At 40.1% G+C, this 27,914-nt stretch overlaps 1 protein-coding gene across 1 annotated transcript; it reads right to left on the reverse strand.

Moving 5' to 3' along the window:
* On the reverse strand, positions 1-27,914 carry BMP3 (bone morphogenetic protein 3). The gene is made up of 3 exons (XM_008517127.2): positions 26,882-27,914; positions 11,036-11,946; positions 1-4,253 (listed from the first exon to the last, which is right to left on the reverse strand). The coding sequence occupies exons 1-3, from the start codon at positions 27,204-27,206 to the stop codon at positions 4,062-4,064; spliced, it is 1,428 nt and encodes a 475-aa protein (XP_008515349.1). The 5' UTR covers positions 27,207-27,914; the 3' UTR covers positions 1-4,061.

Here is a 27,914-nt window from a genome sequence, read left to right on the forward strand (position 1 = left end):
TTCAATTAAGCAATTTTTATTTTCATACTGTATAATAAAAAGCTCTCCATTACTGGAGGAAAATGATACAAATTCAGCAAAGCTTATACATCAGTAGTGAAGTATCCTTCACAGTTTCACTGCAATATGCCCCTTTAATGGATTTGACTAAAGAACCAAATTCCATTTTGCATGTAATAACTATAGTAAAAAGAATTTTTTCTTACCATCTAAGAATGAAAATTATCACCATTATAGAAAGGCAACAGCCATTAAATAAATTAAAAGCATCTTTAGAGTTTTTCCATATACATATATAATATATATATTTTAAATTGCCATTGACTGTACAAGCATTAAATTCTCAACTAAAACATTTACAGAAACTAATGTGAAAAGCTGAAGGGAAGGCTTGGGTTTTAGAAAAAGTTCACTTAATCAACTATAAACTACATTGAAGTACAATTCTCAAGGGGAAAAATGCTATACAGAGAAGTCAGACTTACCCAAGATTTAATCTCATATGTAACCTTACACATCAAATATGCGTAACTATTCACTAACCCAACCTTGGTTCAACAAAATGTCCATATCCAGACATTAGTTACTTATTAGCAAAGAGAAAAGTGAAAGACTAAACTGAATAATGTTATTATATAACAAATTTTTATGTCAGACTGATAGTATTATACACGTATGATTGTCTATAAAAATATTAAATGGGCAAAAAGAGTTTTTTTGAGAAATATTAAGGTAAAAAAATCTAATCTTAATGAATAAATGATCATCAATTAATATAGAGCAAGGTGAATGTAAAAATTGATCTGGAATATTGCAGTCCTGAGATCTGGGGAATCTTCCAGTTTAAATTCTACAACCCCAAATCCTATAAATTGTATATTATTCACACAGGTTACAACAAAATACTTTGAAAATATTATAGTGACATCAGCAGCCCCTGAATTTGAATTCAAGAGAACAGTCACTGAAAAAAAATACTTTTTTAAGTGACTCTGTGTGTGTGTATGTTTCATATGTAGGAATGGGGGTGAGGGGTGGTTGGGAGAGAGAAAGAGAGAGAGAGAGGGGATAGACAGAGACAGAGACTGAGTTAGGGAGAGAAAGAGACGACTTAGGAAATGCCATTGTAAATGTAATTTCTCTTCTCGTCAATGTCACTTTAACATCAGGAGATTTGTAAAAAGTCTATGTAGTAATTACACAGACACTAGTACCTAACAAATTGTGAAATAATCACTTACTCAATTTTCCAACTATTTCAAGTAAATTTTTATTAATTAAAATATTAACTCATTTACTTTAACCCCTACTACTGAAAAGTAATCTTCCTTTATTCTTTGTGAATAAAATGATTCCCGTTAATATCGTAATATGTCCTCAATGCAGCAGCAAAATGATAGCGACAAGGTCATCCAGAAATAACTCCTGGTCAAAATCTATTCTCATTGCTAAAGGGGCTATCCAAGCTCTTTCACTGTGTTATAATTTTGTCATATCAATTGCTACTTAAAATCTCAGTTTGTACTTGGAAATTTTTATTATTTAGAGGATTTTTTTGGCCATTGTAGGATTTAGTATACAATAAGTGGGCATCAGTTCAAATTAAGGAAGGTTACAAACAGACATCTGGATAGAAGAAGGCTGAGAAGTAATACTGGGAATTGCTAGAGGTTTTGGTTGCAATACCTCTAGAAAAAGCTCAGTTGAGAATTTCATCAGATCTACCAAGGAAAAAGAAATTTTCTCTTTTTTTCTTTTTTTGCTGAGGAAGATTGGTCCTGAGCTAACATCTGTTGCCAATCGTCCTCTTTTTTCCTTGAGGAAGATTAGCCCTGAGCTAACAGCTGTGACAATCTTCCTCTATTTTGTATGTGGAACGTTGCCACAGCATAGCGGATAAGTGGTGTAGGTCTGTGCCTGGGATTGGAACCAGCGAACCTAGGCCGCTGAAGCAGAAGGCATGAACTTAAGCACTACGCCACGGGGCCAGCCCCAAGAGAAGTTTTCTTTATTGAAAGACAGTATGATCAGGATATGGTGGCCACACTCTGGCTCATTTCTGTTACACAATTTTGCTTTCAAATTTTTGATAAAATTTATTAAAAAATAATTCATCATCTATCTCATTTTGAATCTTTATGCTACCAGAACAAAATATTAACTATAAGAACCCATAGTAATGCAGGCACTGAACTTAATTCATTATTTAGAACTGGTGTGTCTCATCCATGGAGTTAATACACATGCAAGCCAAATTTCGTGTACCTCCAAAAAGTGTCAAAGAGTTCCTTTTCATGGTAATCTCCTGATAATAGGTTTCCTATAAGACAGAAATACCACTGAAACCACAGAGAATGCCATACTCACTCACAAACACTGAAGAGTAGAATGTTCTTACCTCTGGCTTATGAACAGAGATACCTTAGTATTTTTACATCTATGACTATCATCCATTCAAGAAAGATGTGTATGAAACAGCATAAACCCAAACTTTCGGTGCCAGAAGGCCCTTCAGCTCAGCTAGTCAGGCTTTTCATTTTACCAGCGAGGACACTAAAGACACACAGTTAACACAGTGCCTTTTACAAAATAGATACTCAATAACTATTTATTAAATGACGAAGAAACATAGGTAGCTATAGGCAGAGACAGAACAAAATCCCATGTCTTCTGATACTTCACAGTCTCTGAAATGGCTTAGTTGTTACTAATCGGGTCAGATGGAACTAAGATGAGGCACAGATATAACACCAACACCAATGCATGGCCTGAAAACGTTTCTGTCACGTATGTAAATAAAGTGAGCAAAAGATTTTTGAAACAATTTTTCAAGGGCGAAAGCATAAGAGGAGATATTTATGAAAATGGAAATGGGAAAAAACCAAGTGTCTATATTTTACTTCCTTTCCTGGTGGATAATTTTTAGCGAGCTTTGCTAAAGTATAGATTTCATGGCTGAACCAAAAGCCTTAATCCATGAGAAACAGTCCCTGGACTTGGATGTAGCTGAAGAATACTATTCGACATGTGATTGTGGTTACTTTGCTCATTTAAAGAAATCTCAATACTCCATCCGTTTTTGAGTCTCAGTATCTATTGATTACTTCACAGGAAGTAAGGGCATATGAAGAGAACTAAAAATTAAATTTTAAAAATTTAATTGAATTTTTGAATTCAATATAAAAGAACAAATAAAAGTACCTGTGAAAAAGAAGTATAGAAGAGGAATTGCATCTGGGTTTTCGAATATTGGGTTGCTAGTTCCCTTTTCTGGGAGGCAATGAAATGAAAACAACTGCATTTCCAATTAAATGGCTGGGCCAAGTGGTAACTCTCCGCATATGCTCTTGGATCGCTCCATCATTTTTGGTAAAGTTCTCATAATTGAATAGGACTTGCCAGAACATGAAATGAAAAAAACAAAGAATCCTGTGTAGACTGAATTATAAAAGCATGTTAAGCAAACTTTCCGACAGAGGGCACAGGAACCTGGCAATGTACACACATACACACTAACACTCAGCACATACTCTCCCCTCATCCATTCACAAAATGACTTGTGGAGAAAAACACAGGTAAACAAGAGTCTCAGAAATTTTTAAGATAAACATCAAAGTTGATTGGATTACTTAGCACTTGCTGAGTTGCTCATGAATCTAAGGCAATAAGCCTACTTTGAAATATGAAATTATTCTATTCTCTGTGAGTAGAGATAAATGATAAGCTATTGGTGTTACTTCAATCTATTTTGAAAGCTCATTACAAAAATAAATCGGTGTGTTCTCTAATAGTTCTAAAAACAGTTTGAGTGATCATTTTTCTTGTGTGATTAAAAAAAAGAAAGAAATAGATGTCCATATTTCCTAAAATCTTGCTTTTTGTTACATTCAGAAACAGATACAGTCTAGTTCTCCGTGGTGGAAATCAACAGTCTATTTCTCATTCTCTTTTGGCTATAAAAAAATCTTTTGGAATGAAATGCATTGGCAGTGCAAAATAAAAAAAGTCCATAAAAATAAACGAATGATTGAATTAAGCCTTCCAATGAGTTCTTTGCCAGGTTATCTGCAAGCACAAGACTCTACTGTCATGTTAGGATACACTTTAAGTACCACATTCTTATTTTCATCAAAGAATAAGATACTGAGAGAGGACATCTTTTCTGGCACACAGCAAGGTTCAGGAATTCCAGGAACGACCCCCACAGCTCTCACTATGCTCTGGATGGTAGCGTGATTGGATGGTTTCAAAGACTAGAAAAGAAATGGGAGAACACATAAGTCAGGTGGAAATACTGTTCCAGTCTTCACTCCTCACCACTAAAATGCATACACAATGAGTTAATTTCAACAGCTTAATACAGCCCTGGCATCATTACACATTCAGCCCAATCACCTGTACCACCATCACCAAAATGGCTATCGTTTATTAAGTGCCTGCTCTGTGCTAGGCATGTTACAGATAGTATCTTTAATCCTTACAACAAAACTACCATTTCTTTCATTTTACACGTAAAGAAACGGACTCAAAAAGCTTAAATGACATGTCTTAAGTCTTGTAGACATATAGAGTGAGAATTTGAACCCAGTTGTCTAAGCAAGAATCACTTAATTAAAAACAATTTAGTCCCCAAAGAGGGGATTAATACATCCTAGAATGTCCTCAGTAACAGGATTGCAATAAAAATGATCTGTTCTTGATGCTATGCGAATCATGAAGAACCCTAACAAGCACCCTATTTAACATAGATACGTTATTGCCACTGCTATAGTGATATTTATATTCTGTTTTAAAAATAAAACCAAGCATGTCAAGGAGTGTTGACTTATTTAATAGTTGCCAACAGGATGAATTGATGGTAATTTCTCTAATACGTAATTATTCAACTCAGGAGTACGAACTGGGGTTAAGAAGACCACACTACTGGCCACTGGGGGTCACTGTTGCTCCATGGGTTCAGACTTCAACGTGCTAGAATTAAGAGTTCCAAGGGTGGGCCATATCCTCTGGGAACAATCTGGGAGGCCTAAGGTTATCTCATGGACGTCAGAAGATTGACCAAAGAAGCCTGGGTAAAATCTATTCTTAAGAAAATGCCAAATGGGACCATTAACATCCATGTGAGACATGTGGTTTTCTTTAGAGAGCACCATACACCTCTGCTCAGCACTGAGTGACAGCCACTCTTCCAAGCCCAGAACGTTTAGGTGTTGGCAGAGTGGTAAGAACATCTTCACAAGAGATGCTACACTTTTCAACATTAGTTCTCTCCAATGTCTCTTTTAGGCAGGTGAAACCAGTTTTGTTTTAAACACATTTAGAGACAGAAATTTGGTAACTTGCCAGAGGTTGCATGTCAATTCAGGAATGAGATTTAGACCAAAACTCTGGCTTTTTAATTTCAAGATTTTGAGCCATGTTTCAGAGGGACCTCTGCCCCAGTGATCTGGTATTTTAATTTCATACTCCTAAAACTCCCAATATGGGAAACTGGAACAAGGTAAGAGGTTAAGGGTACAAACCAGTCAAGGGAGAAGCAAATAATACAGAAAACTGGCATACTGTAAAAAAATAGGATTTTTTTTTGGCAGAGAGGGGGCAAATCTCATCCCATCTTTCAATTTTAATGAAAAATAATTATCCATATATTAGACTTCAACTTTATTGTGAATAGACATAACTTATTTTAAAAAGTAGTCTCGGGGCCTGCCTGGTGGTGTAGTGGTTAAGTTTGCATGCTCTGCTTCGGTGGCCCAGGGTTCACGGGTTTGGATCCCAGGCATGGATCTACACACCACTCATCAAGTCATGCCCTGGTATCATCCCACATACAAAATAGAGGAAGACTGGCACACATGTTAGCTCAGTGACAACCTTCCTCAAGCAAAAAGAGGAAGATTGGCAATAGATGTTAGCTCAGGGCCAATCTCCCTCACCAAAAAAATAAAGTAGTCTTAATAACAGGCAACTGTTTTTTACTTCTTCTTCCTAGAGACTTTAAGCATATGTTAAAAAGACCAGTTGGTGCTGGTCCGCTGGCATGGTGGTTAAGTTTGGATGTTCCGCTTCAGTGACCCAGGGTTCAGAGGTTCAGATCCCGGGCACAGACCTAGCACCACTCATCAAGCCATGCTGTGGTGGCATCCCACATAAAATAGAGGAAGATTGCCACAGGTGTTAGCTCAGGGACAATATTCCTTTCCACACACACACACACACACAAAGTAGTTAACTTTCGATTACTTATCTTTGCAAAGCAAGGTATTCTCCCCTTAAGGAAAGAAGTCTATGTTGTTCTATTTTGCATATCATGTACCCTGCAGCATTAATAAAATCTATGTAACTGCCCCAAATTGCAATCAGTATTGTACAAGTGAGGTCAATAGTCACTGTTTGTTATTTCATCAGTATTGGAAATTTCTAAAGAAAACTTTTGCAGCCATCCACTTTTCTCTATTGATTTGAAGTTATTCTTAAGACTCAGTCATCCAAACAGCTTATGACAATGTCGCAAAGGATTTTTAAACCAGATTTCCCAACATTATTCTGTTATTGTTAATGTCTTAGGAACTCCTACAATATTTAAATTTCATGTGAAGTAGATCTATTTAAGTAGATGAGGCCTTGATTGATAAATACTGCTATGCATTGCTATTCCTTCGTGCCTAGAAAAGTGCGTGCTCTAGACACGGAGTAAATACTTGCTAAATGGATGAAATACTTATAAGAAATAGCATCCCCTCCATTTTACCTATTTCTGTGGAAAAAATTCCCATCAACAAAAAGAAAAGATTCTGTACAAATGACCCGGCGTAGATACGGAAAATATTCATGGGTGTTTCCTAGGAAAATTCCTGTCTTTTTTTTTAGCTCTAACTCACAAATGATAAATTTAGAAACTATGAACAGCCTCCGGTGGGCTCACTGGAATTCAGGCGTAAGCCCTTGATTCTGGGCTGGTGTGTCTCAACAGGAAACTTTCTGTTTTCTAGGGAGTTTCCTCCTTTTTTCTCACCATGGAATCCTCTGATCAAGCTACCCTTTCTGGGAATAATTCTGTCATACACAAAAGATCCAGGCATAATTTGCTCGTTTGAAGCATCTTGCCAGGCTGTAGTTTTTGTTTGTTCCTGAGTTTAGATCATATTCCTCATGACTCCTTACAAAAGAAATCTATCAATCTCAAATTCGAACCTGTGTTATTTCCCTCCCCAGTCTCTCTTTTTAATGACGATAATACATGACTTCAAGATCAATTTAGGTAATTTTTTGCTTAGGTAACTCAGTACATCAAGATTTGAGGTTTTTAGAGTTCATCTTCATGACCAAAGATTGGAATTGGAAAACGCAGGAAATTAATTGAGGCTGTATCATTTTGAACTCATTAAAAGTGAATTTCTTCTTTATATAGGATGCTGGGTTCAAAGTGTTTAGATTCCTTGCGGCCTAATTCTGTGTCTTTGCTATTCCTCGCTGTTGCACCATTCCATGCAAAAATAACTTCATTTCTTTAATCCTTGTTGGTTCTCCTGGTCTCTGTCAGCAACAATGGCTCCATCTTTTTCATTTGAAATCTCTGTTTTCCATCTCTGCTGAGGTGGTGAGGGGAGGCAAAGGCAGACGACTTGGCTTTAGCTCTATGGGTATTTTTCATCTCGTGGCAGAATTCCAGGGGCTCTCCCTGGGAGAGCAGATTGGCTGTAGGGACTAGAAATCAGAAAGATTCAAGCTGCTGTGTCTGTGAATGAAATCTGCAGTGGTCAGGCCCGCACCTGCCCAGCTGCGTATGACCGCCTCGAGTTGAATTTGATTACAAATGCATTAGCAGGGGAGAGTATGTCATCAGCTAAGAGCCTTCATTCCTGACTCGGGCCATGGGGTTTTGCTCCACACTCTTTCAGTCCAGCCCACATGGGTGTGATAGCCCAGAAACTCTCTAATTGGAATCGGTGAAAGGGCAAAGCCTGGAATTTGGGAAAGGCAGAACACAGCTGTTCTGAATTACAGAACAGGTTGTCGACTTTTGCAGACGCGTAGGCCCGCCGTATAGAGCAGGCTTTCTCTCAGGAGGCCAGAAGGAAGGAGGGGCAGCAGAGGAGTCCGGCCTGGGAGAACTTGCCTCTGGGGCAAAATGTGTATCTAAAGTCTGAAAGTTCTTTGGCGCCTCAGTTATTCCACATGCGTTTGTACGGATCTGGTCAGAGACCTTATTTTGCTCTGTTGCTCAGACTATGTTATTTAAATAGTTCCCTCTGGTTACCATGTTGGACACTGTGCTGATAACAGCGATGCTTATTAATGACCCCTCATGAAGCAGCTTCATATTGCTTTATGTTTCCCATCCTTTTAGTTCCTGTACCACTTGGAAGATGTGAAGCCTGGAAGACTTAGGGAACCACCAGAAAGCTTCAAAAGTTAAACAGATCCACACAAGGCGATGAGAGACCGAGAACTCCATGGAACAGCCAAGCTTCCACGCTCAACTTGGCAAAAGAAAATCTCAAGCTCAGAGAGAAAACTCCGCGTTCATCCCTGTTATGTCTCCCTGGAGCTCTGATGCCATTCCAAGTTTTGATAAATACTATGATGAGTTCAGTTGCTGCAACCGATGCTCTCCTGATTCTACCACTCTCCAAAGAAACGGTACTCGAAGAGCTTACAGGCTGTTGAACCCGCAAGGAGAATCCTATTCTAGGCTTTGTGACATTTAAAGACGGACAAGAAATTTTTACAAAGCTTTTTCTTGTCTTACATCTTTGATTCTCTTGATCCCTTTCCCTCTGTGGTCTTTCTTCAGCCCCCTCCATTTAATTTTCTGTTCTCATCTCAACAACAGCCACCAATAATAATGTCAATATTAAATACTTACTGAGTGCCTACAAGGTGCAAGATGCTCTATTATCTCACTTTTCCAATGTTTTTATTATGTAGATACTATTACTTTTTAAAATTTACCATTGTAGCCATTTCAAAGAGTTTGAGTAACTTTCCCAAAAAGCCATAGCTGGTAAGAGGTAGAAGCAAGTTTCAAGCCAAAAGGATTTGACTCTCAATTTTGCTACTCAGAGTGTGATTTGTGGACCAGCAGCATCAACGACAACTAGAAGCTTGTTAGATATGCAGAATCTTAGGCTCTATCCCCAGAGCCACTGGATCAGAACTCACATAGTAACAAGATGTCCAGGCGATTTGCAGGCACATCAAGGTTAAGAAGCCCAGCTATGATCAAGCATGTACATTTAATTATTCTGTTGTACTAACACACTTCTCTCCTTAAATTTGTCTCTGCTGTTCTTAACTTATCCCTCATACGTAATAGTGAGGAGAGCCAACAGGAGATGGGAGGCACCCATTGGGGTAATTGTGGAGCATAGAGACAAGGCCAGGGCTCCAGAACCCGGGGTTGAAAAGCTGCTCGATTGATATCTCCACGGTTTCCTGGCTCCCTGGGTCTTGACATCTGGAGTCAGGAGGGAAGAGAAAAACTCCTTCCCCAGGCTACTCAGAAGAAATTACAGTTTATGAGAGTGAGAGGGATAATTTGGAAGACTCAGACCCACTTAAAAATCAGTCATCCTGGGTTTAAAGAAAGATTTTGAATCCATTTCTGCCTCTCAATGCCACAAAACAAGCCACACTATAAAAATAAAAAGATTCATCACTGCCTGTTACCTTTGGTATCTTCATGGGGTTGTTTTTAAATGTTAACAAGTTCCATTTAATCGGCAAAATGTCCTTTATGAATATTTAGACAAGAGAAGGCTGTTTAGATCATTGCAAATGTATATAATCCTGATTTTGTATTTGGGTTTACAAAACAGGGAATCCGAAAAAATCCTTGGGACTGACAAGGTCTTGGAAAATGCAGAAAGTTTTTCCTCCTGAGACATTCTAACAAGAAAATGGGATTTCAATCAAGTTCCTCAGCCCTGAGGCTGCCCAGGCCTTGCTCAGTCGGACCTTTGCTTTATATGTGTGTTACATTTAGCATCTCAGTGTTCATGAGACTGGAACATGAACCACAACTTTAAAGATCTACGAGCAGAGCTGGTCACTCTTTGAGACAAACAACTTTTTTTCCCCATTATTAGATAACAGCAAAAGTTGATTCACCTCAAGTTTTGCAAAAAGCCCAAAAAACAAAAAAACAAAAACCCAACTCTATTCTTCCACTGAATTCTACTCCTAGAGCCACTTTTCATTGTATAACAGAGATTCAGACTGTTCTAAGTTAAGAATGGAAGTGCAGCAGCAATAAGCTTAACTGAAGGCAGAGGGCACCACTATATCTCACTAAGTCTAAACTTAAAGGGGACAGTCACTTGGACTTGCTGAGCAAGATGGAGGTGGGGTTGGGGAGGCTTCTGAGAAGATATTTGTCAGGATACTGAATACTGATATGATAAAGTACAGTCCCTATTGATTTTAGAAGAGACACAGGTAAGCTCCAACTGGGTGAGATGAGTCTTGCCTTCCTTTTTGATGTCTATCAGGGAAGCAAATGAAATAAGCATCTGATGGATTTCTTGAGGCGAGTTTACCTGGCCCAATCCTGATGCTGACCCCTGTGATGACAATTCGTCTCACAAGAAACTAGTTATCAAAAGATGTTCTGCATCAGGGCATCAATCTAATTAGTCCTTCTCTTTGCTCCCATGACATCCACTCATTCCCTAAATACGCACTCCAAGATCAAGTTTCTACTTTCTGGGGCTTGCTTATCATGGACAGGCATAGATTCACACATAGCTGAATAGACTATGCAGCTGAATATGCACTATGTTTGGAAGCAATGCAAAACACATATTTTACACCTACATTTTTTCTCACATCCTTCTTCATACCAATACTGACTTCATATTAGTTTAACAACCATTAAAGAAAAACCAAGCATAACCATATTCCCTATTACACTTTAGAATGCCATAAATAAGGGTCCAGATGGACTTTGTCAATGAAAACAAACACTCAACTGAGTCAGTATGTCTTTCTACTCTATGGAAATAGGAAGTACAGGACAAAGAACAATGGCTACCTTTGGCATGGGGAACTGGCATGCTCCGGAGCAATAATAGGCATCAAAGGACTTGGGGGAGATAATCCATTCACTCCAGCCAATATCTGCAAAGTCCACTTTAAGGTATCGCCTGGCACAATTTCGAGGTTCAATCCATTGCTTTCTTCTTGCCTTCTTCAGGGTCTGTTCATCAAACTGGAGCGTCTGGCTCTTCTGTTGAGGTCCCTTTCTCTGTTTCTTTTTGTTCTTACTCTTCTCAGGGGGCTGAGTCTGAAGGGTCTTGTAAGGCTTTCTTTCTTCCCATACCCCCTCCTCTTTATATTGATATTCTGCCCCAGGAAGCTCATTGTTTTGCAGAGGCAGCAGGACTCCAGTAGAGCGCTTCTTCCTCCGTTCAATAGAAAGGGCAGCCCTGATATGGCTATCCAGTTTTGGCACAGCTCCAATGGGGAAATTCCGGTGTCCTTGTAAGCTTGATACTACATTCTCTGGCTCAGAAATGGCAGCATCATTGGCATACACCAAAATATATGGCTCAGGAAAGGGCAACATCTTCTTTGGCAGCTGGTGTCCTTTGGAGGTAATGTTAAATCCTATGAGGAACTCTTCATTTTCCTTGGCCTTCCTCAAGAATTGAGTGATGTCTTTAGACAGCCATGACACAAAGTCTCGATGAGGTTTGGCTACATCCACGGAAAGATTACCGAGGAGTTGACTTTGGTTTCTGTTGGATTTGAGGATCCATGCAGAAAGATCAATCTGAATGTGTTTTCTCTGAGCATGATGTGAGCATCCTTGGGACACTGGACAACTCAGGCTGGTGTTTATTAGCTCTCCAATATAGAAATACAATGTGGCAGATAAAATATTTTCAGACTTGGTTAGAGAAGTCAGGTTAAAAATATGCAGTCCCTTGCTTTCAAGGGTTCCTAGGAAGGAAAAAAAAAGAGAGTAAACAGGAGTAAACAAGACCCCTACCTCACACCATATATGAAAATCAACTCAAAATTAATTAATGACATAAGTATGAGAGCTAAAATCATAAAATTCTTAGAAGAAAACATAGGGGTAAAATCTTCATGGTCTTGGATTTGGCAATGGATTATTAGATATGACACCCAAAGTGTGAGCAACAAAATAAAAAATAGATAAATTGATAAAATAATTAGTAAAATAAACTGAACTTCATCAAAATTAAAAACTTTTGTGCATTGAAAGACATTATCAAGGAAGTCTGTTCAACCTACAGAATGGAGAAAATATTTTCAAATCATACACCTGATAAAATCTAATATACAGAATATATAAATAACTCTTACAATTCAACAACAAAATACAAAGAAACAATGAAAAATGGGAAAAGGAATGGAATAGACATTCATCCAAGGAAGATATATGAAGGGCCAATAAGCACATGAAAAGATGCTCAGCATCATTAGTCATTAGAGAAGTGCAAATCAAAACCACAATGAGGTACCATTTGACATACGCTAGGCTAGCTATAACAATAAAAAGCAAAATAACAAGTGTTAGTGAGGATGTGGAGAAATTGGAACCTTTTTATATTGCTGGTTGGAATGTAAAATGGTTCAGCTGCTGTGGAAAACAGTTTGGCAGTTCCTCAAAAAGTTAAACACAGAAATATCATGTGACCCCATAATTCCACTCTTAGGTAAATAGCCAAAAGAATTCAAAACAGGTATTCAAACAAGTACATGTACATGCATGTTTATAGTAGCACTATTCACAATAGCTAAAGGTGGAAACAGTTCAAATATCCCCCAACAGATGAATGGATAAGCAAATTGTGGTATAGCCACATGAAGGAATATTATTCAGCCATAAAAAAGGAATGCAGGACTGATATAAACTACAAAGCAGATGAATCTTGAAAATATTACACTAAATGAAATAAGCCATACACAAAAGGTCACATTTTGTACAATTCCATTGATATGAATTATCCTGAACAGGTAAATTCATAGAGACAGAATGTAGATTGGTGTTTTCCAGGGGCTGGAGGCAGGGAGGAATGGGCAAAAACTGCTTAGTGGATAGGAGCTTTTACTTTGGAATGATAGAAATATTTTGGAAACAGATAGACTTGGTGGTTACACAACATTGTGAAGGTACCAAATGCCACTGAATTGTTCACTTAAAAATAGTTATTTTTATGTTATGTGGTTTTCACCTCAACTAAACAAAAAAAGAAAAAAGATAACAGGAGCAATTTTAAAAGCTGGAAAAAGATTAAAGCAAGGATCAGCTATTTTTACTAATTTGCCCTTTCCATTAGTGAAGCACCATGAATGTGTGAAAGTTGTAACACAACAATAAACTTAGTAGTGTGTGAGCTGAGCTCTGGCTTTTAATTATGAGACTATTAAGAACTATTCCTAGGAATTTGGCACAGTATTGTAATAGCTTCTTATCTGAGACAGTGTATAGCCTACTGGTTCTAACATTGGTGGAATTACTTGAATCATCCTGGTTCAAGTTCTGGTTGAGGCACTTTGGGTAAGCTAGTGTTCTCATTAATAAAATGGAGACAATATCTACCTCTTCTGTCATCAGAATTAAATGAGATATGTTTAAAGCCTTTCATAAAGGGTCCAATAAATGTTTCTTGAATATAAATTATTATTGTTGTTAGTGCTAGTCTTAACCATATTACAGGGATTCTGTCTTCTTCTACCTGCCTCACAAAGTTTAGGGTCCAGGATGAGAGTGGGTAAGCAAGACCATATATCTCACTATTCAGATAATATATCTGAAAATGTGAGCCACACATTCAAAAGTGTCATAAAGAATTAACGCTACTGTGAAGCCTGTCTGAAGTTTATGACATTCCATGAATTTAAAATTTGAATTTCTTCTACATAGCTCAACGAAATTATTGCAACTGGTCAATTCTATTTCCAATTCTTCAAATCCAGAAATGAGAGAGAGTAACAGAACAGGAGATTGATTAGTTAGGGCAGAAGTTTGTTCCTTCTCTTAAGATCATCTAACAAGTTAGTGGTAAGAACGAGGTTAGACGCAAGAATCCTTAGTCCTGGGACTAGTCACCAGAACTGACCCCCCTCCGTGCACTTGTTCCATATACATATTTGTTTCAGAAACATACACGCAATCATGAAATTATGTTCTTGATCAAAAACATATTTCAGTAAAAACAAAACATTTTTATAAAGATGTGGAAACTTAAAATTAGTTCATTGAGTCCCCAAGCACAAGGGAAGTGCAGTGGGAAACATATTTTACTCATTTTTAACATTGTGTGAAGGAAAAGGAGGAAACTGCCATTTGTGCACATTTGTATAATCCATGACACCAGGATAATATTTTACAGACCTTTATAACACAGTCATGGCATCAGGGTTGTTGAGAGATTCTAGCCTTAATTCATACCAGTCACCATAGCATATACTTTTACCCAAACTTCCTGTAGCAGATGGAAGTTTAAAATGGAAGGGAGAGAAGTCACTCTGTTCTAAGTATATGGCAGTCGAATGGTTGCCAAACAAACATCCTGGCAGGGAAGAAATGAACTCTGGGAGATATGGGTGGTAGTGTCTTAATGGGTAAACCAATTGTGCTCCTTTCCCCCAAGTTTGCTTCAAGGTGTTTCCTTCATTCATATGGGTTTCCAGGCATCTTGTGATCTGCTGTTAACCAGCCTCCAACCCTGTGTCGAATCTTCACCATCTTCTCACAAAAGTCTCAGAATCTGCCATACTGCATCTGCTGACGGTTTTCATTTTAACTCGGGGCATTATTTTGAAGTCAAAGCCCTATAGCTTGGTCCCAGCTCCACCACACACAATAACTGTCCTCAGGCAAATAACCTAAACTCTTTGCGTGCCTGTGAGGAAGACTGTCGCTGAGCTAACATGTTAGTCTTCCTCTGTTTGTACATGGGATTCTGCCACAGCATGGCTTGATGAGTGGTGTGAAGGTCAGAGCCATGGATCACAACCCACAAACCCCAGGCCACTGAAGGGGAGCTCACAAACTCGACCACTATGCCACCTGGCTGGCCCCATAACCTAAGCTCTTTAAATCTCAGTTTGCTCAAATGTAAAATAAGCCCAATGGTATCAACTGCAGAGCTGTTGTGAGAATTAATTGAAAGAATGCAGGTGAAACATATAGCACGTAGAAAAACTCAGTGAATGTTAGCTAACTAGAACCACACAGTCCAATACGATAGTGATTAGCAATTTAAGTTCGAATTGAGATGTGCTGTAAATGTAAAATACACATTGGATTTCGAAGATTTGTACAGAAATGAATGTAACATATCACATTGATATATTTTATATTGGTTACGTTTAAATGATATTTGGGTATGTTGGCTTAAATAGTGTGATATCATGACTTATAATAAGAAATATATATTTGGTCTTCATCCAGTTTCTGGCACAGAACTCTGAAAACCCTTGGAATTTTCTAAGTGCTGAGAGTTGAAAAGGTGTCTTTGTCATGTAAACAAGGTAACTTCTAGAGGTCAGGTAAGGATGGGGGCTGGTTGCCAGGAGGAACCAAACTTGTGATGAGAGAGTTAGAACTTTCAGACCCACCCACCTGACCTCCAGGGAGGGCAGTGGGGCTGAAGGTTGAAGCCATCAACCAACCAATGGCCACTGATCTAATCAATCATGCCTATATAATGAAGCCTCCATGAAATCCCAAAAGAATGGGGATTTGAGAGCTTCCTGGTGGGTGAATACATGGAAATTTGGGGAGAGTTGAGCGCCTGGAGAGGGCATGGAGGCACTGCACCCTTTCCCCATACCTTGCCCTGCGCATCTCTTCCATTTGGCTGTTCTGAGTCATCTCCTTTTATAGCAAACTGGCAATCTTGTGAGTAGATGGGTTTCCTGAGCTCTGTGAGCCACTCTAACAAATTAATCGAATGAACCCATGGAAGGGGCTGTAGGAGCCTCCATTCTGTAGCTAGTCACTCAGAATCACAGGAAACAATCTGGGCTGGTGATTTGTGTCTGAAGAGGAGGGTGAGCTTGTGGGACCTGTGGAATCTGATTCTATCTCCGGGTGGATAGCGTCAGAATTGAGCTGAAGACCCAGACACACTGCTGGTGTCGCAGAATTGCTTCTTGGCGTGGGGAACCCTCTCCGATTCCCCACATCAGAGTCGGGTGCAAAACATTTTAAATATCGTATATTATTAAAATTAATTTCACCTGTTGCTTTTCATATTTTTAAATGTGGCCACTAAAATTTTTAAATTATATATGTAGGTCACATTTGTGGCTCAAATTAAATCTTTATTGGACAATGGCGGTCTAGAATAACCACCAGTTTTGTAGTCATATGGGCCAAAAGGAAAGAAAGAAAAGGCATTTTTTTCCCAAATGCAGTGAAGAATCAGGATATTGCTAAACATGAATATAGAAACCAAAAAGTAAATTGGGCAAAAGATTCCCTTCATGGAAAGCACCATAGTTTCCTTAACAAGGACATATTAGATAAAGATAATTTTGGTGATTACTTTTTAATCTTCCCTCTAGCTGTAGCTAATTGGTTCAATCTTCAATCAAAAGTCTAAGACCAACAAACTGCTCTAAAACAGTTAAATGGGCAGTTTAGCAACAGTGCTTGACAGCATAGCACTTATATACATAGCTCCGGTTGTGTTATTTGTGTATTACGCATATACATCCACTACAACCGAAAAACCAGAAACCAAAGCGAAACACCTGTTTTACTTTAGCAAATATGAATTGAATACCTACTAGCTGCTGGACCCTGGTCTGGGTCACAGGGCTGCACATATAGCTGCTGCTGTCCACGCTGTGACAGGAGGGCAAAGATTCCTAAGCAATATGCAAGTAGCTATGCTATGATGATGCTACTTGCTGTCAAAGGTGTGAACTATGATCTTGGAGCACAGAGGAGGAAGCAAGTAACTCTGCCCATGTAAGGGGAAGAGGTAAACTTTGAACCGGACTTTTAAGAATGAAGGGAAAAGGGAGTGTTGGCAAGGAGTGTTGGAAGGAGCACATTCTCGCAGCATGCGTTGCTAGATATCTGGAAGATTTTGTATAAGCAATTATTCCAATGTTTTAACAGAAACATAAAAAAATCTCAAATTAACCTAGTTATTTGAAGTGCTCCAGACATCTAAGCTGCCTAGATACAGAAAAGGAATGGCCAATTCACATTGAGCTCCTAACTAATGGTGTTGTATTATGCCCAGCTCTTGACGTCTTTGCCATTTCCCCCCAGGCCAGGGGACACCTCTCTGCCTGTTCTAGATTCCCTCCTCCCCTGTTTTTTAAACAATAAGCCATTCCACAAAACATGCCTTGACTTCTCTAACCCACACTTTATGTTTGCCTTCTCTGACCTTAAAGCATTTAATTTCTGTGCAAGTCAACGCTCTTGTCCCCAAAACAACCCCAGAGGATACTTAGTATTTACAAAGGACAAAAACAGTAATAAGAGAGTTGCATGGAGTTGAGCAAATGAGTTTGGAGGAATAAATAAGAATGAGACAGATACCTCCCTGCAAGTTGAAATATGTGATGATAATATCTATTCAATTACTCTCATGCTTTTTTATTCTTCAGATTTTATATTAATTTAATTTTGTTGCATGCTTAATTCTGAGTGCTCTCCTTTTAACTAGTTTATTGATACAGAAGAGAGCAACCAAGATGTTGAAGGGTCTAGAAATTACAAGTTTGAGTGGAATTAATAGAGAATACATGGCCTGAAGGAAGGAAAAGAGGTTTAGCAATGACATGAGACTTTTTCGCAAATACTTGAGGGGCTGCAGAGAGAACAGGGGTTTTTTTCAGTGTAAAAGATGAGAATGAGGTCTAAAGGTGGTCGTTGAATGGAGGCAGAATCCAGGCCAACATAAGTAATGACGTTCTACGTGTCTAGCCTGACAGTGAGACCCTCTGTGGGCCTGGGCAAACAGAAGATAGACGGTTCTAATAGAAGACTATCACAGGAAGATCTCTTTATGGTAGGGAGGGTGTGAAAGGTGAACTAGATAGCCTCTCAGATCCCTTGCAAGGAACTACGCAGACTTTTATTTCCAGCTTTTCCCAAGGAGATGTTTTTGACGCCAAAATATAACCACCAATAGGTGGCGCTGTTTTCTTACTGTTTGCTGGCACTAGCGCAACCTCGGATTTTTCTTGTTGGGAATACATCTACTGCAGTCTAGTTAGGATTTGCCATTGGCATTATAACCTTATTTAGAATGCTCTAGAGTCATAATATCTGTGAATGGAAAAGAGGTTTAGAAGTCAGGTGAGTTTCTGAACAAGCCATCTTCCCCTTTGCACACCTGCTAAGACTTTGCACCTGCTGCAGCTTCTCCCTGGAATGCCTTCATCCACCCTTGTTCTCCCTGATAATCCAGATGTGTGTTTAAGGCAAAGCAGAGGCACCGCCTCTTGAAGCAAGCTTGTCATGACAGCCCAGTCCTTGGGTTTGGACCCCGCCTCTAAAACTATTTTCATTACAGTGTTGCTCTCTCCTTAGACCATAAACTCCTTAAAGACAAGGCCTTGTAGTAATTACGTTAGACTCTTCAGACCCTGGCATAGGGCTTAACTCTTAAGCAGTGCTCAATAAATGCTTCTTTTATGAATAAACAGATTTAGTCCAACCTACTCAATGTAGAAATACCAAAAGAAAGGACCATAGAAGTTAGCCTGTCAGTTAGCAATTGATTTTGCAGAGGTATCGAGGTCTTCTATTACTTATATGGATTTTTTTTAGGAGTTTTATTACTAAATAAAGATGGAAGATGTATTTCTGTTTTCATCTGAAAACAAAGCACCTGCACCAAGGGCTCAGCGAGGAAACTGCAACTTAGGAGCAGCCGCACTATTGCAACAGCTCAGCTCCTCTCCGGGAGTAGCTGAGGCGGTGCCCGGGGAGTGGTAAGTGGAAGCTCACCTTCGTGCTGGCCCACACAGAACGTTTTCAAAGGGAATTAGAACTTACAATGGAAAGCTTTCTATGTAAAGTCTGATTTTAAAACAAATAGACTAAATGAAATCTTGATGATTAGTTAAATCCCCAGGAAGCAGGGAAAACATTTTAGTCATACAGAAAATATGTAACTCAGAACAACTTTTTTTCCCCCCCATTTCTTTCTCCAAACAAAGTACAGCTGCTAGAAATGCCAGGGGTGCCTAGGACAGGGCCATATAAACTCATAGTCACTGTCTGAATACTGGCTCCAGACGGCTGAGCCAAGACTGCAGTTTCTCTATGCCACCTTCAGCTTTCAGGAAAAGGCAAGATGAGAGTTTCTAAATAGAACTCAAAGTCACAGAATTTTGTTTTTCTTGCAGAGTCCCAGTCAAATGACTGAGTTTTATGGGATCGCAAAACAACCATTCTCTATGTCCAGAGTAAACCATGGCCAAAGATGATATAATGTATGTTTTTCTAGAATAGCAAAGTGTTCATTAATCAGTTTATCTACTCCTTGCCTCCGCCCAAGGGCATTCCTAGACTGTGAGCTCGAGGAGGGCAGACCCATGTCCTATAAATCTTTGAACTCCTGGTACTTTGCACAGTCTGGAGCATTTAGATCCTGAAAAATATTTGTCAAATTTGTTTAATGAACAACTGTGTAAACTTACTAGATTCAAAAGTGTTTCCTACTTAACACCAAAGGGAAAAAACTTCAAGTAGTTTCAAGTTCCCAAAGTCAGCAAAAGCCCTTCTTGGGTCTAAGTACTGTATGGAGTTTCCTTTCGGTTCATCAGAAGAGGAGCATTATTAGAACATTTGTATAGAAAGCAGAATAGTATTGCCATTCAACATATACATGGTAAAATGCCTCATGGGAAATTCTTTCACGGCAAGTTTATTTTTAAAGGCTCCTCTGCCCAGCTTTTATACTCTCTCTTCTTATCTAGTCCCTTGAACATCTAATTCAGCTCAACTGAAACAGTTACTGAGTGCTTGCTATGTGGCAAACTATGCCAGGTCCTCAGAATACGAGAACGAAAGGAGATACGTTCTGTGCCCTCCAGAGACTTGTTTCATAGGCCTCGGCTCCCATCATCCTCCCTCTAGCAAATCTATTAGGGCCCAAACTCTGCAGCTGTGAAAGAAGGGTAAGAAGTCTCTGTTAACTTACTTCGAAGTCCTCCCCAGGGCCAAAATCATCATAAAGACACTAACATACCTTCCAAAGTGAAAGACGCTTACCTTTATAGAAATTAATAAACTATTTGTCTGTGGAAAGGCCCACTGAAAGGGCCAGATGAGGCCAGGACTAGCACGTTAATCAATCCTAGATTTCAGACGCTGGTTATAAGATACTTAGAAGTCTAGGAACATGAGCTTAGAGCAGTGTGTCTCGAACATGTATCAGAATCACCTTGATGGCTTGTTAAAACAGAGATTTCTGTGCCCCACCTCCAGAGTTTGATTCAGATGGTCTCGGGTGGGCTGGAGTATTTCTAACAAGTTCCCAGGTGATGCTGATACTGCTAACCCAGGGACCATACTTTGAGAACAACTTCAAGAAATCACAATAAAAAGGTGTAAGCCTGCTCCATTCAGCCACCAAGGGCAGGACAGAAATAGTAGCTTCTCGAATGCAGGTTTGGGATATCACAGATTGTATTATATGAGGAACACCACCTCTTTATATTTACATTGCCACTCAGATATATCCTTTGTGCTATAAACAGTTGCACATTATCAACATTTTAGGTATATTTAAGGTTTTGTGGGAAGCTAAAGAGAGAAAATCTCTCAAAACGTTAAGAATATTAGGCCTCATTTACATAGGCCTTCCAAACTTTTAACGCATTTTCACACTCATTTTCTCAAGTGAGTTTCACTATCTTTCTTTGAGACTAGCACAGTAGGCATGACTTAACTTATTTGATAGATGAAGAAACTGGGCCTGGCAATATTAGATGACTTTATTAATTAGCAGTTCACCCAAGATTAGCATTTAGATCTCTTATCTCTTAGCCTCAGATAATAGAAAAATTGAAACTCTAGGAATCTCTTCTCTACTTGAAAACCATTTATCTTAACCCATGCCTAAGTGTAGCAATTACACTCAATTCAAAGTATTTAGATTAATTCCATGCAACTAAATGAAAATATTCTTTGAAGGAAAAGCAAATAAGATCATGTTGGGTCTCTGTTGTTTTAACTAGAAAATCACAGGACTGGACAAAGAATGTTGCATTTAATATTGGATGCAATTATTTTACGAAAGGAATATTGAACAGAACCTTACTCAGTAAGGTCAGAAGAACTTACTGAAGCTGATAGTAGGATCAGTTTGCGCAAACACTTTTACTCATAGTGTGCCCAAATAAAATCAAGGCACTGCATTTACTGTGGTTCTTTCTCCAAGAAAAGATGGATCTTAAAGGAGGGTAGATCATCGAAGGAGTCAATAAACACACCATGGCCAATTGGCTCTATGACCTCTATGACCCAGGTGCATATGTTTTAGATAAATAAAGAGACATCTATGCCTTTAAAAAATATCATCCCTGAGAAGGTGTGTTACCAAGAGTAGTGCTTTATGTAGTAATACACTAGGACACAAGCACTACCAACACGTGAATAGACTAGCAATTTTATGGATTTCTAAATATATTCCATATGTGAGGGCTCTTTTGTTACATTGTCGTTTACTGCTGTCCAAAGTAGATATCATCCTGGTATACTTGTGTTGCTTGATTAATAATATGTCAATGTTTCCACTACAAAATTCTATTTTCAAGAGTTCATAACATAATCATAAAAATTCACTCTGAATTGAAATTTGGCATAAGAAAGTTCAAGCTGAGACTATTTGCGATGCCAAACTTCTTTCCACTATTACTACCGAAATAAAGTTATTAAGATACTGATTACTAGTCTATACAAATTGTATAGATAGGAAAACCATCAAAATTTGGGGGAAAAACTTCTGATTTTGCAGTACAAAAATCCTGAAAGTCAATAGAAAGTATATGCGAAGTTGCTCAATAATTTTCACTAGGCATTTGGATAGGTATGATTTTTATTATATCTATTATTAATATCTAATATATAATTATATCTAATAAATAAAACAAACAAGGGGGATTATATAAGGTATTTGATAGGTGTCTTGAGTAAATTGTCTTTAATCAAGGTATTAATGGTGATAAAACATTAACAAGGTGATGTGTATGATTTCTGGCGAATTTTTCCACAAATAGAACAGCTTTTCTTTTAAAAGAATAATACTAGTTGTAGAATAATAAATATTAATCCCATAGAATAAAACAGTAAAGGAGACTTCATAAAGAAACAGGGAAAACAAAATTTAATGACAGAGAGACTCTAAAATTATATTCAGAGAAGTTTAAAACATGAAAGCAGGAAGACAGTACATTGCCAGTTGGACCCAAGTTCAAAAGCTAACAATGTCAGTAAACATCCTGTGATAGGTACTAAATGGGAAATGAGAAATGAATCAGTTTTCAGTTGTGATATTCACTTGAACTTTTCATATCTTCTTTTTTGAGATATGAGGAAAGCTCTGATCCAGTGTTTCCCCAACTAGGTATCTTAGAACCACAATTCTCTGAAATGCTCTCTCAGGAAGAAAGTGAGTAAGTCTCACTCTTAAGGGGACTCACTTGCAGTTAAAGGCCCTGAAAGGTCACGTGGCAAAGTAAACATCATTTTTTTCAAACTTATTTGACCATGGAACCCAATTTTATGTAACACCTGTTCACATCTTCCAAAAGACCCCTTTTTATAAAATTTTGTCCTAGAAAATTAGATCACATCACTATAAATAATAGGATTTGAGATCAGCTCAGTATGTTTGAAAAATTGTTTGGCAAATACATCATGATGCCCATTTCTTCTTCCATATAAGGAAGAGGGTGAGCCTCTTCCAAATACAAAATTGTATAATTCCAAAATGCTTAAGAGCAGATTTGACATTCATCTTCTTATTTAATTTTTAGAAAAATCTGATCCAGGTCAATCGAGTGCTTATAAACTTCCATTGCTTAGATAAAACGTATGTAACCCTCTTAACATACTCTGAATTATGTATATATTTTGAATGTACAAATACTCCCTGAGTGAATCATCTGCTTAGGGGATTTTTTTCATTGACCCTCATGGTCTCTTCGTCTCTGAATGTATCTAACTATACTAAGGAGCTAAATTTAAATAATTTTTATGTAACTCATTCTCTTTCTCCTTTCCATTAGCATGGATAATCAGGAATTCATGGTATTATGGATTTCTAAATGTCAGAGATTGTAAAGCTGTCCTGCCTATTACAGTAAAAACTTCATTAAGGGCTATCATGTATTCAAAGTCGCGTGTAATTCAAAGCAGCTGCACATCCAGCCCCTCCCTGCAGATGTACTATTGTCCTTTGAATAAAAGCATCAGATCATCTAAGCACTGTTTCATTTCAAGCCTCGCTTCTAGGTGCTAGGAATTTCAAGGTAACTACATTTTAATAAAGTTATTACATCCCCTTGCTGTCAAACCCATCAAAAGTGATGCTTTCCCATTGGCCTATGTATTTTATAGGAATGGCTCCTCTTGGAACGATCCTCAGCCCCTACTTATATCTTCCATAAAGTCTTATATTTTAGCCTTTCACTTCAGAAGGATGTCAGATAATAATTCTTTATTTTTAAGGATTTTTGGTCATAGTAGGAAAGACTCTCCCCTTTTTCATTGGAGGAAGATAGCTATTTTTGGGTCCAGATAACCCCAATTTTCATTTCTTTTATCTATGAAGTCTGTGTGATTTTTTTTTTTTAAAAAGGTGACACATGTCCACTGAAATGAAATCTTTTTTGTAGTTATATGTCATAAGTTAAAATAATGATAGTTTTCTAATAAGGGCATGTGTATTTTAATGGTTTTTCCTACAGAGGTTAAATTTATGATTAAGAAAAATAAGATTAAGTGACCATGAGAACGACGAGAAACTAATGAACACAAAGTATGTATCTTAAAGGATCAAGCCAGGAGAAAACCCCATGTAAAATATTCTTCTTTTATTACATAGTAGCCAAGGACAACTTAAACAAAGATTAAAATAAAAGCTGATTTTATATCCCTCTTGTCTTCCTTCAAGATGGTGTGTTGTTATAAAGCTGAACTTCCCTGTCATCAATAATTTTGTAAATTACCTTTTACAAAGGGAAAGATAAAACCTATCTTTATGTAAACCTTACACATCACAAAAAGACTTATGAGCCTTCCAAACTTACGGTTTTGGCACACCCACTGCACAGCGTTGAGGGAGGAGAGAAGGGGTTAGCAGAAAGTGTACTTAGGATGAATGCCACCCACCATCAAGTAATGGTTTAAGTAGAAAGTAATCAGAGGGAGACCACAGCAGCTAAATTTCAACCAAAGATATTCTAGGTTTAGAACAATAAATAATTTTAATCAGGTATGTTCTAAGGAGCAAATAGGGCTCTGAGGCTATACCTCAGCCTGAATAAGCACTTGGAAAGTCTGCCGGATCAGCAGCCACTCCATATATGCAGCACACCACCTGACCTCCCATTAAAATCTGTAGCATCGTTGGTAGAGAGATGCCCAAATGTTGTAAAACCTAAACACTACAGACCAGAAAACACACTTAATTTATTAATGCAGACAGTATCTTTCACCTACATCAGAACATATGTCGCAAGATGAAGGGTATAGATAAAGGACAGGGACACACGTGAAAGCCTTAGCATCTTCCTGGAGTCCTGCCTTATTAGAGCCAGAACTGCCTTATAATAAGGTCTTTTTAGTGTGTTAGTAACTAAACAGTCTTGGAAGGGGTCCAACGTGAATCACCTCTCCAGGAGTCTCCCATGTAGTAACATGACACGTAAGCTTCCACAAAAACGAGTGTCTACGTTTGATGAATAAGTCATTAAGACAGTCTCCGGGATGCTAAAGGGATTACTTTCCTTATCAGGGCACACAGCCTTGTATATACGCTTCAAGCTGCAATTCGTCATTTCAAGGGAACTTCTGGCCTCCGTATCAGAGTTTATCATTTGACGGTATAAGACTACAGTGAGGCTGATAAGGGACACTCTGAAATTATAATGCACGGAATGAGTTGAAGCCAAAAAGTACATGGGTCCTGAGTTACTCAAATCCTTACCCATCTCCCACTCATGGTTCACTCAGTCTAAAACAAACATACAAAAACTATACAATATGTGTGAATGAAACAAACTCACATTCCACCTCCAAACCTTGTGATTCATACTAAAAATGAGACTTGTTGATACAAAAATTACTATTCATCTCTTGGGTGCCTCAGCTACTCCCTAGGAATATGACCACGGAAAGGAATGTCAAGGTAGCAGTGATTTGAGCATCTTCGTTTTTGCCACCTGCCTTGCCCACCCATCTTCTTCGAATCCTTGTCGCTCCCACCCTGCTCCTTCATTGAGCTCTGCCCTCAGAATCACACTAAAGTAAACAGGGCATTCACTGGTGCCGACAGCTGTCAGGACGGCCTCCCCAAGTGGCTGGCATACTGTGGACAACGCGGAGCAGGTTTCTTTTTCCTTAGCAGAGGCCAGCTCCTTACAGATTAAGCTCATGGTTTTAAGAAAGTGAAGTCTGGTTCAGGTCAGACTCTAGCTAAAGACTTCTGCATTAGAAAGCATAATTCACATTTATTGTAAATGTCATCATGCCTGTGAGCTCTAGAGTGTATTTACAGGGTCAACCGAGGGCTTTCCTTGATGGATGCTTCAGTTTTCCTTTTTTCCAGGAGTCCTACATATCAAAGCTTTGGGAGACTTCTTTCTAGTGATTCTGACAGAATTGATAGAGCATGAGGCACGGCCTCCTTGCTTGAAGATTCCTGGCTATTTTTCAACGGTTAACTGAAGACAGGCTTTGCAGTTATATTTCCCTTTATCACGAGTGTAGCGAACCAAAAAGCCTGGTGCATCCTCAAAGCATATAAACCGAGTTAGTGTCCAGGAAACTTTCCCTCAAGCTGTTAGCACAAGGGAGGCAGCCTGTTAGCATAAGTTATTCGCTTCACCACAGGGGCCAGGAGAAACCTTGTTAAGCCATGAATTTCAATCCGCAGTGATCTGTGTGTTGAAAAATGGGATGAGCAGATTTTCATCGGCAGATTCCAAGAGGTGTTTACGTCCACGGCGGCCCTCCCCCTCCCCAACTCCTCTCAGGGGGCTGGTACAACCCTATTTACCCAGATGGGTTTTAAATAATCGAAACACCCGAGCACCTGGTTTAGTTTGTGTGTTTGCCACCAAGGGACTATCAAGTGGAAAGTGTCAAATATAGTAACAGAGGAAGCGAGTTAAGAGGGGAGCAAGGTCTGGAGAAGCGGCCGTCTAAAAGGCGAGGGGAAGGTGTCTAGTTCAAGTGTGACTTTTCTGTCTAGTGCCCTGGGGTTGGCAAAAAATGACATCTGCCTCTAGGTAAACACGGCTAAAGCCCAGTCCAAGGGAATTTCCGCCGACCGACTTCTGAACAGCAGCATAAGGTGCCCCAGAGGGGCTCCAGGCGCCCAGCGCAGGAGGGCTCCGCTGGGCAACGGGGGTAGTCCCTTCCCTGCTTCCACGCAGTTTCTCCAGCCGACCCCTCGCCACTGCTCGGCGCCCTTCTCCTCTCCACTTCTCCCTCTCAATTCGGACTTAAAAACTGGGCTTACCCGCTGGCGAAATGTGGGGTGTGACTGGACCAAGGGGCTCGGAGGGCAGCTTCGGAGGGTGACGGAAGGTCTCTAGGTAGCACTATAGAGCACGGGGCAGACGAGGAAGCTGTAGGGGGTCCCGGGAGAAGCCTAGGGTGGGACCGCGGAAGGGGGGCGCCTCGGGAACTCACCTGCTGCTCCGGCTCGAAAGCTGCGAACCGTGTTGCCTTCGCGCAGGGGTTGGGGGCGCAGGGACTGCGATCCCCGCTCGGAGATCCCTGGTGTTCGCGCCGCCTCGGCCCTGCCGCTGCCGCTGTACCTGTCGTAGAGTCGCAGCATGTGCTCCGACACCTTGTCGTGCGGCCGCAGCACCGGGCCAGAGCCACCACCTGCCGTGCGGTCGCCTGGCACAGTCTTGGGGAGCTCCGGGAAATGCTGCTTCAGTCTCTCTCCCTGCGCCAGGCTCACGCAGAAGCAGCCCAGCCACAGATAGAGCAGCCTGCGCGCCCCAGCCATAGCGAGGTCCTGGCGCTGCGCGACCCTCTCTGCGTTGCCGGGGGTCCCTCCAAAGGCGCGAGGGGTCGGTGGCAGAGCCGAGAGGTGAACTCCAAACTAGCTGGGGCGAGGGCGCCCGGAGCCCCGGACACTGCCTGAGCAGCACAGTGACGAGCCCCACTTTTGGCGCTGGCCGACCGCGGACCGGCAGGTGGGCTCTTCCCGGACAGCGGCGCGGACCTCACCGGCGCAGGGCTCTGCGGGCGCCGTCTCCACTCGGACGCTGAGAAAGAGCTTAAGTCTCGGCGTGTGTGGCCAGGGTGTTTTCAGGATCTGTCTCTACCCTCCCCACTCGCTTTATTTTCGGGAACACACGGCCCAAACGGCCGCGCTGGCGACGGGGACCAGCGCTGCGTCGGGCGCAGTGCCGGAGCCGGGTGCGCGCAGCGGTCCCGAGGCGCTCGCTCGCCTTTTCCAGGGACTGGAGCAGCCGCGGTGCTGCCGGGCCGAGTTTTGAGTGTATGCGTGTATGTGCGTGTGCTCGGTGTGTGTGTGTGTGCGCGCGCGTGTGTATGTGCATGTGTGTGTGTGAGAGAGAGAGACAGAGTGACTCCGTTCTCTGGCTGATCTGTACAGTCCGCAGCCAATCTCGCCGTCTCCCTTGCCCTCGCAGGCAGCTTGGACCCTGCTACAGCCGGGAAAGAAGGGAAGGGGGAAGTAACCAGCAAA

This window comes from Equus przewalskii, chromosome 3 (assembly GCF_037783145.1).
Source record: "Equus przewalskii isolate Varuska chromosome 3, EquPr2, whole genome shotgun sequence".
In the NCBI taxonomy this organism is placed as follows: domain Eukaryota; kingdom Metazoa; phylum Chordata; class Mammalia; order Perissodactyla; family Equidae; genus Equus; species Equus przewalskii.

Excerpts from the sequence above, each read along its gene's own strand:
- BMP3 (XM_008517127.2), bottom strand. The coding sequence starts at position 27,206 with ATGGCTGGGGCGCGCAGGCTGCTCTATCTGTGGCTGGGCTGCTTCTGC. Across the intron at positions 11,947-26,881 it reads CTTTCGAGCCGGAGCAGCAG|GAACCCTTGAAAGCAAGGGA; the intron begins GTGAGTTCCCGA and ends TTTCCTTCCTAG. Across the intron at positions 4,254-11,035 it reads GCCAGTTCCCCATGCCAAAG|TCTTTGAAACCATCCAATCA; the intron begins GTAGCCATTGTT and ends TTTCTTTTCTAG.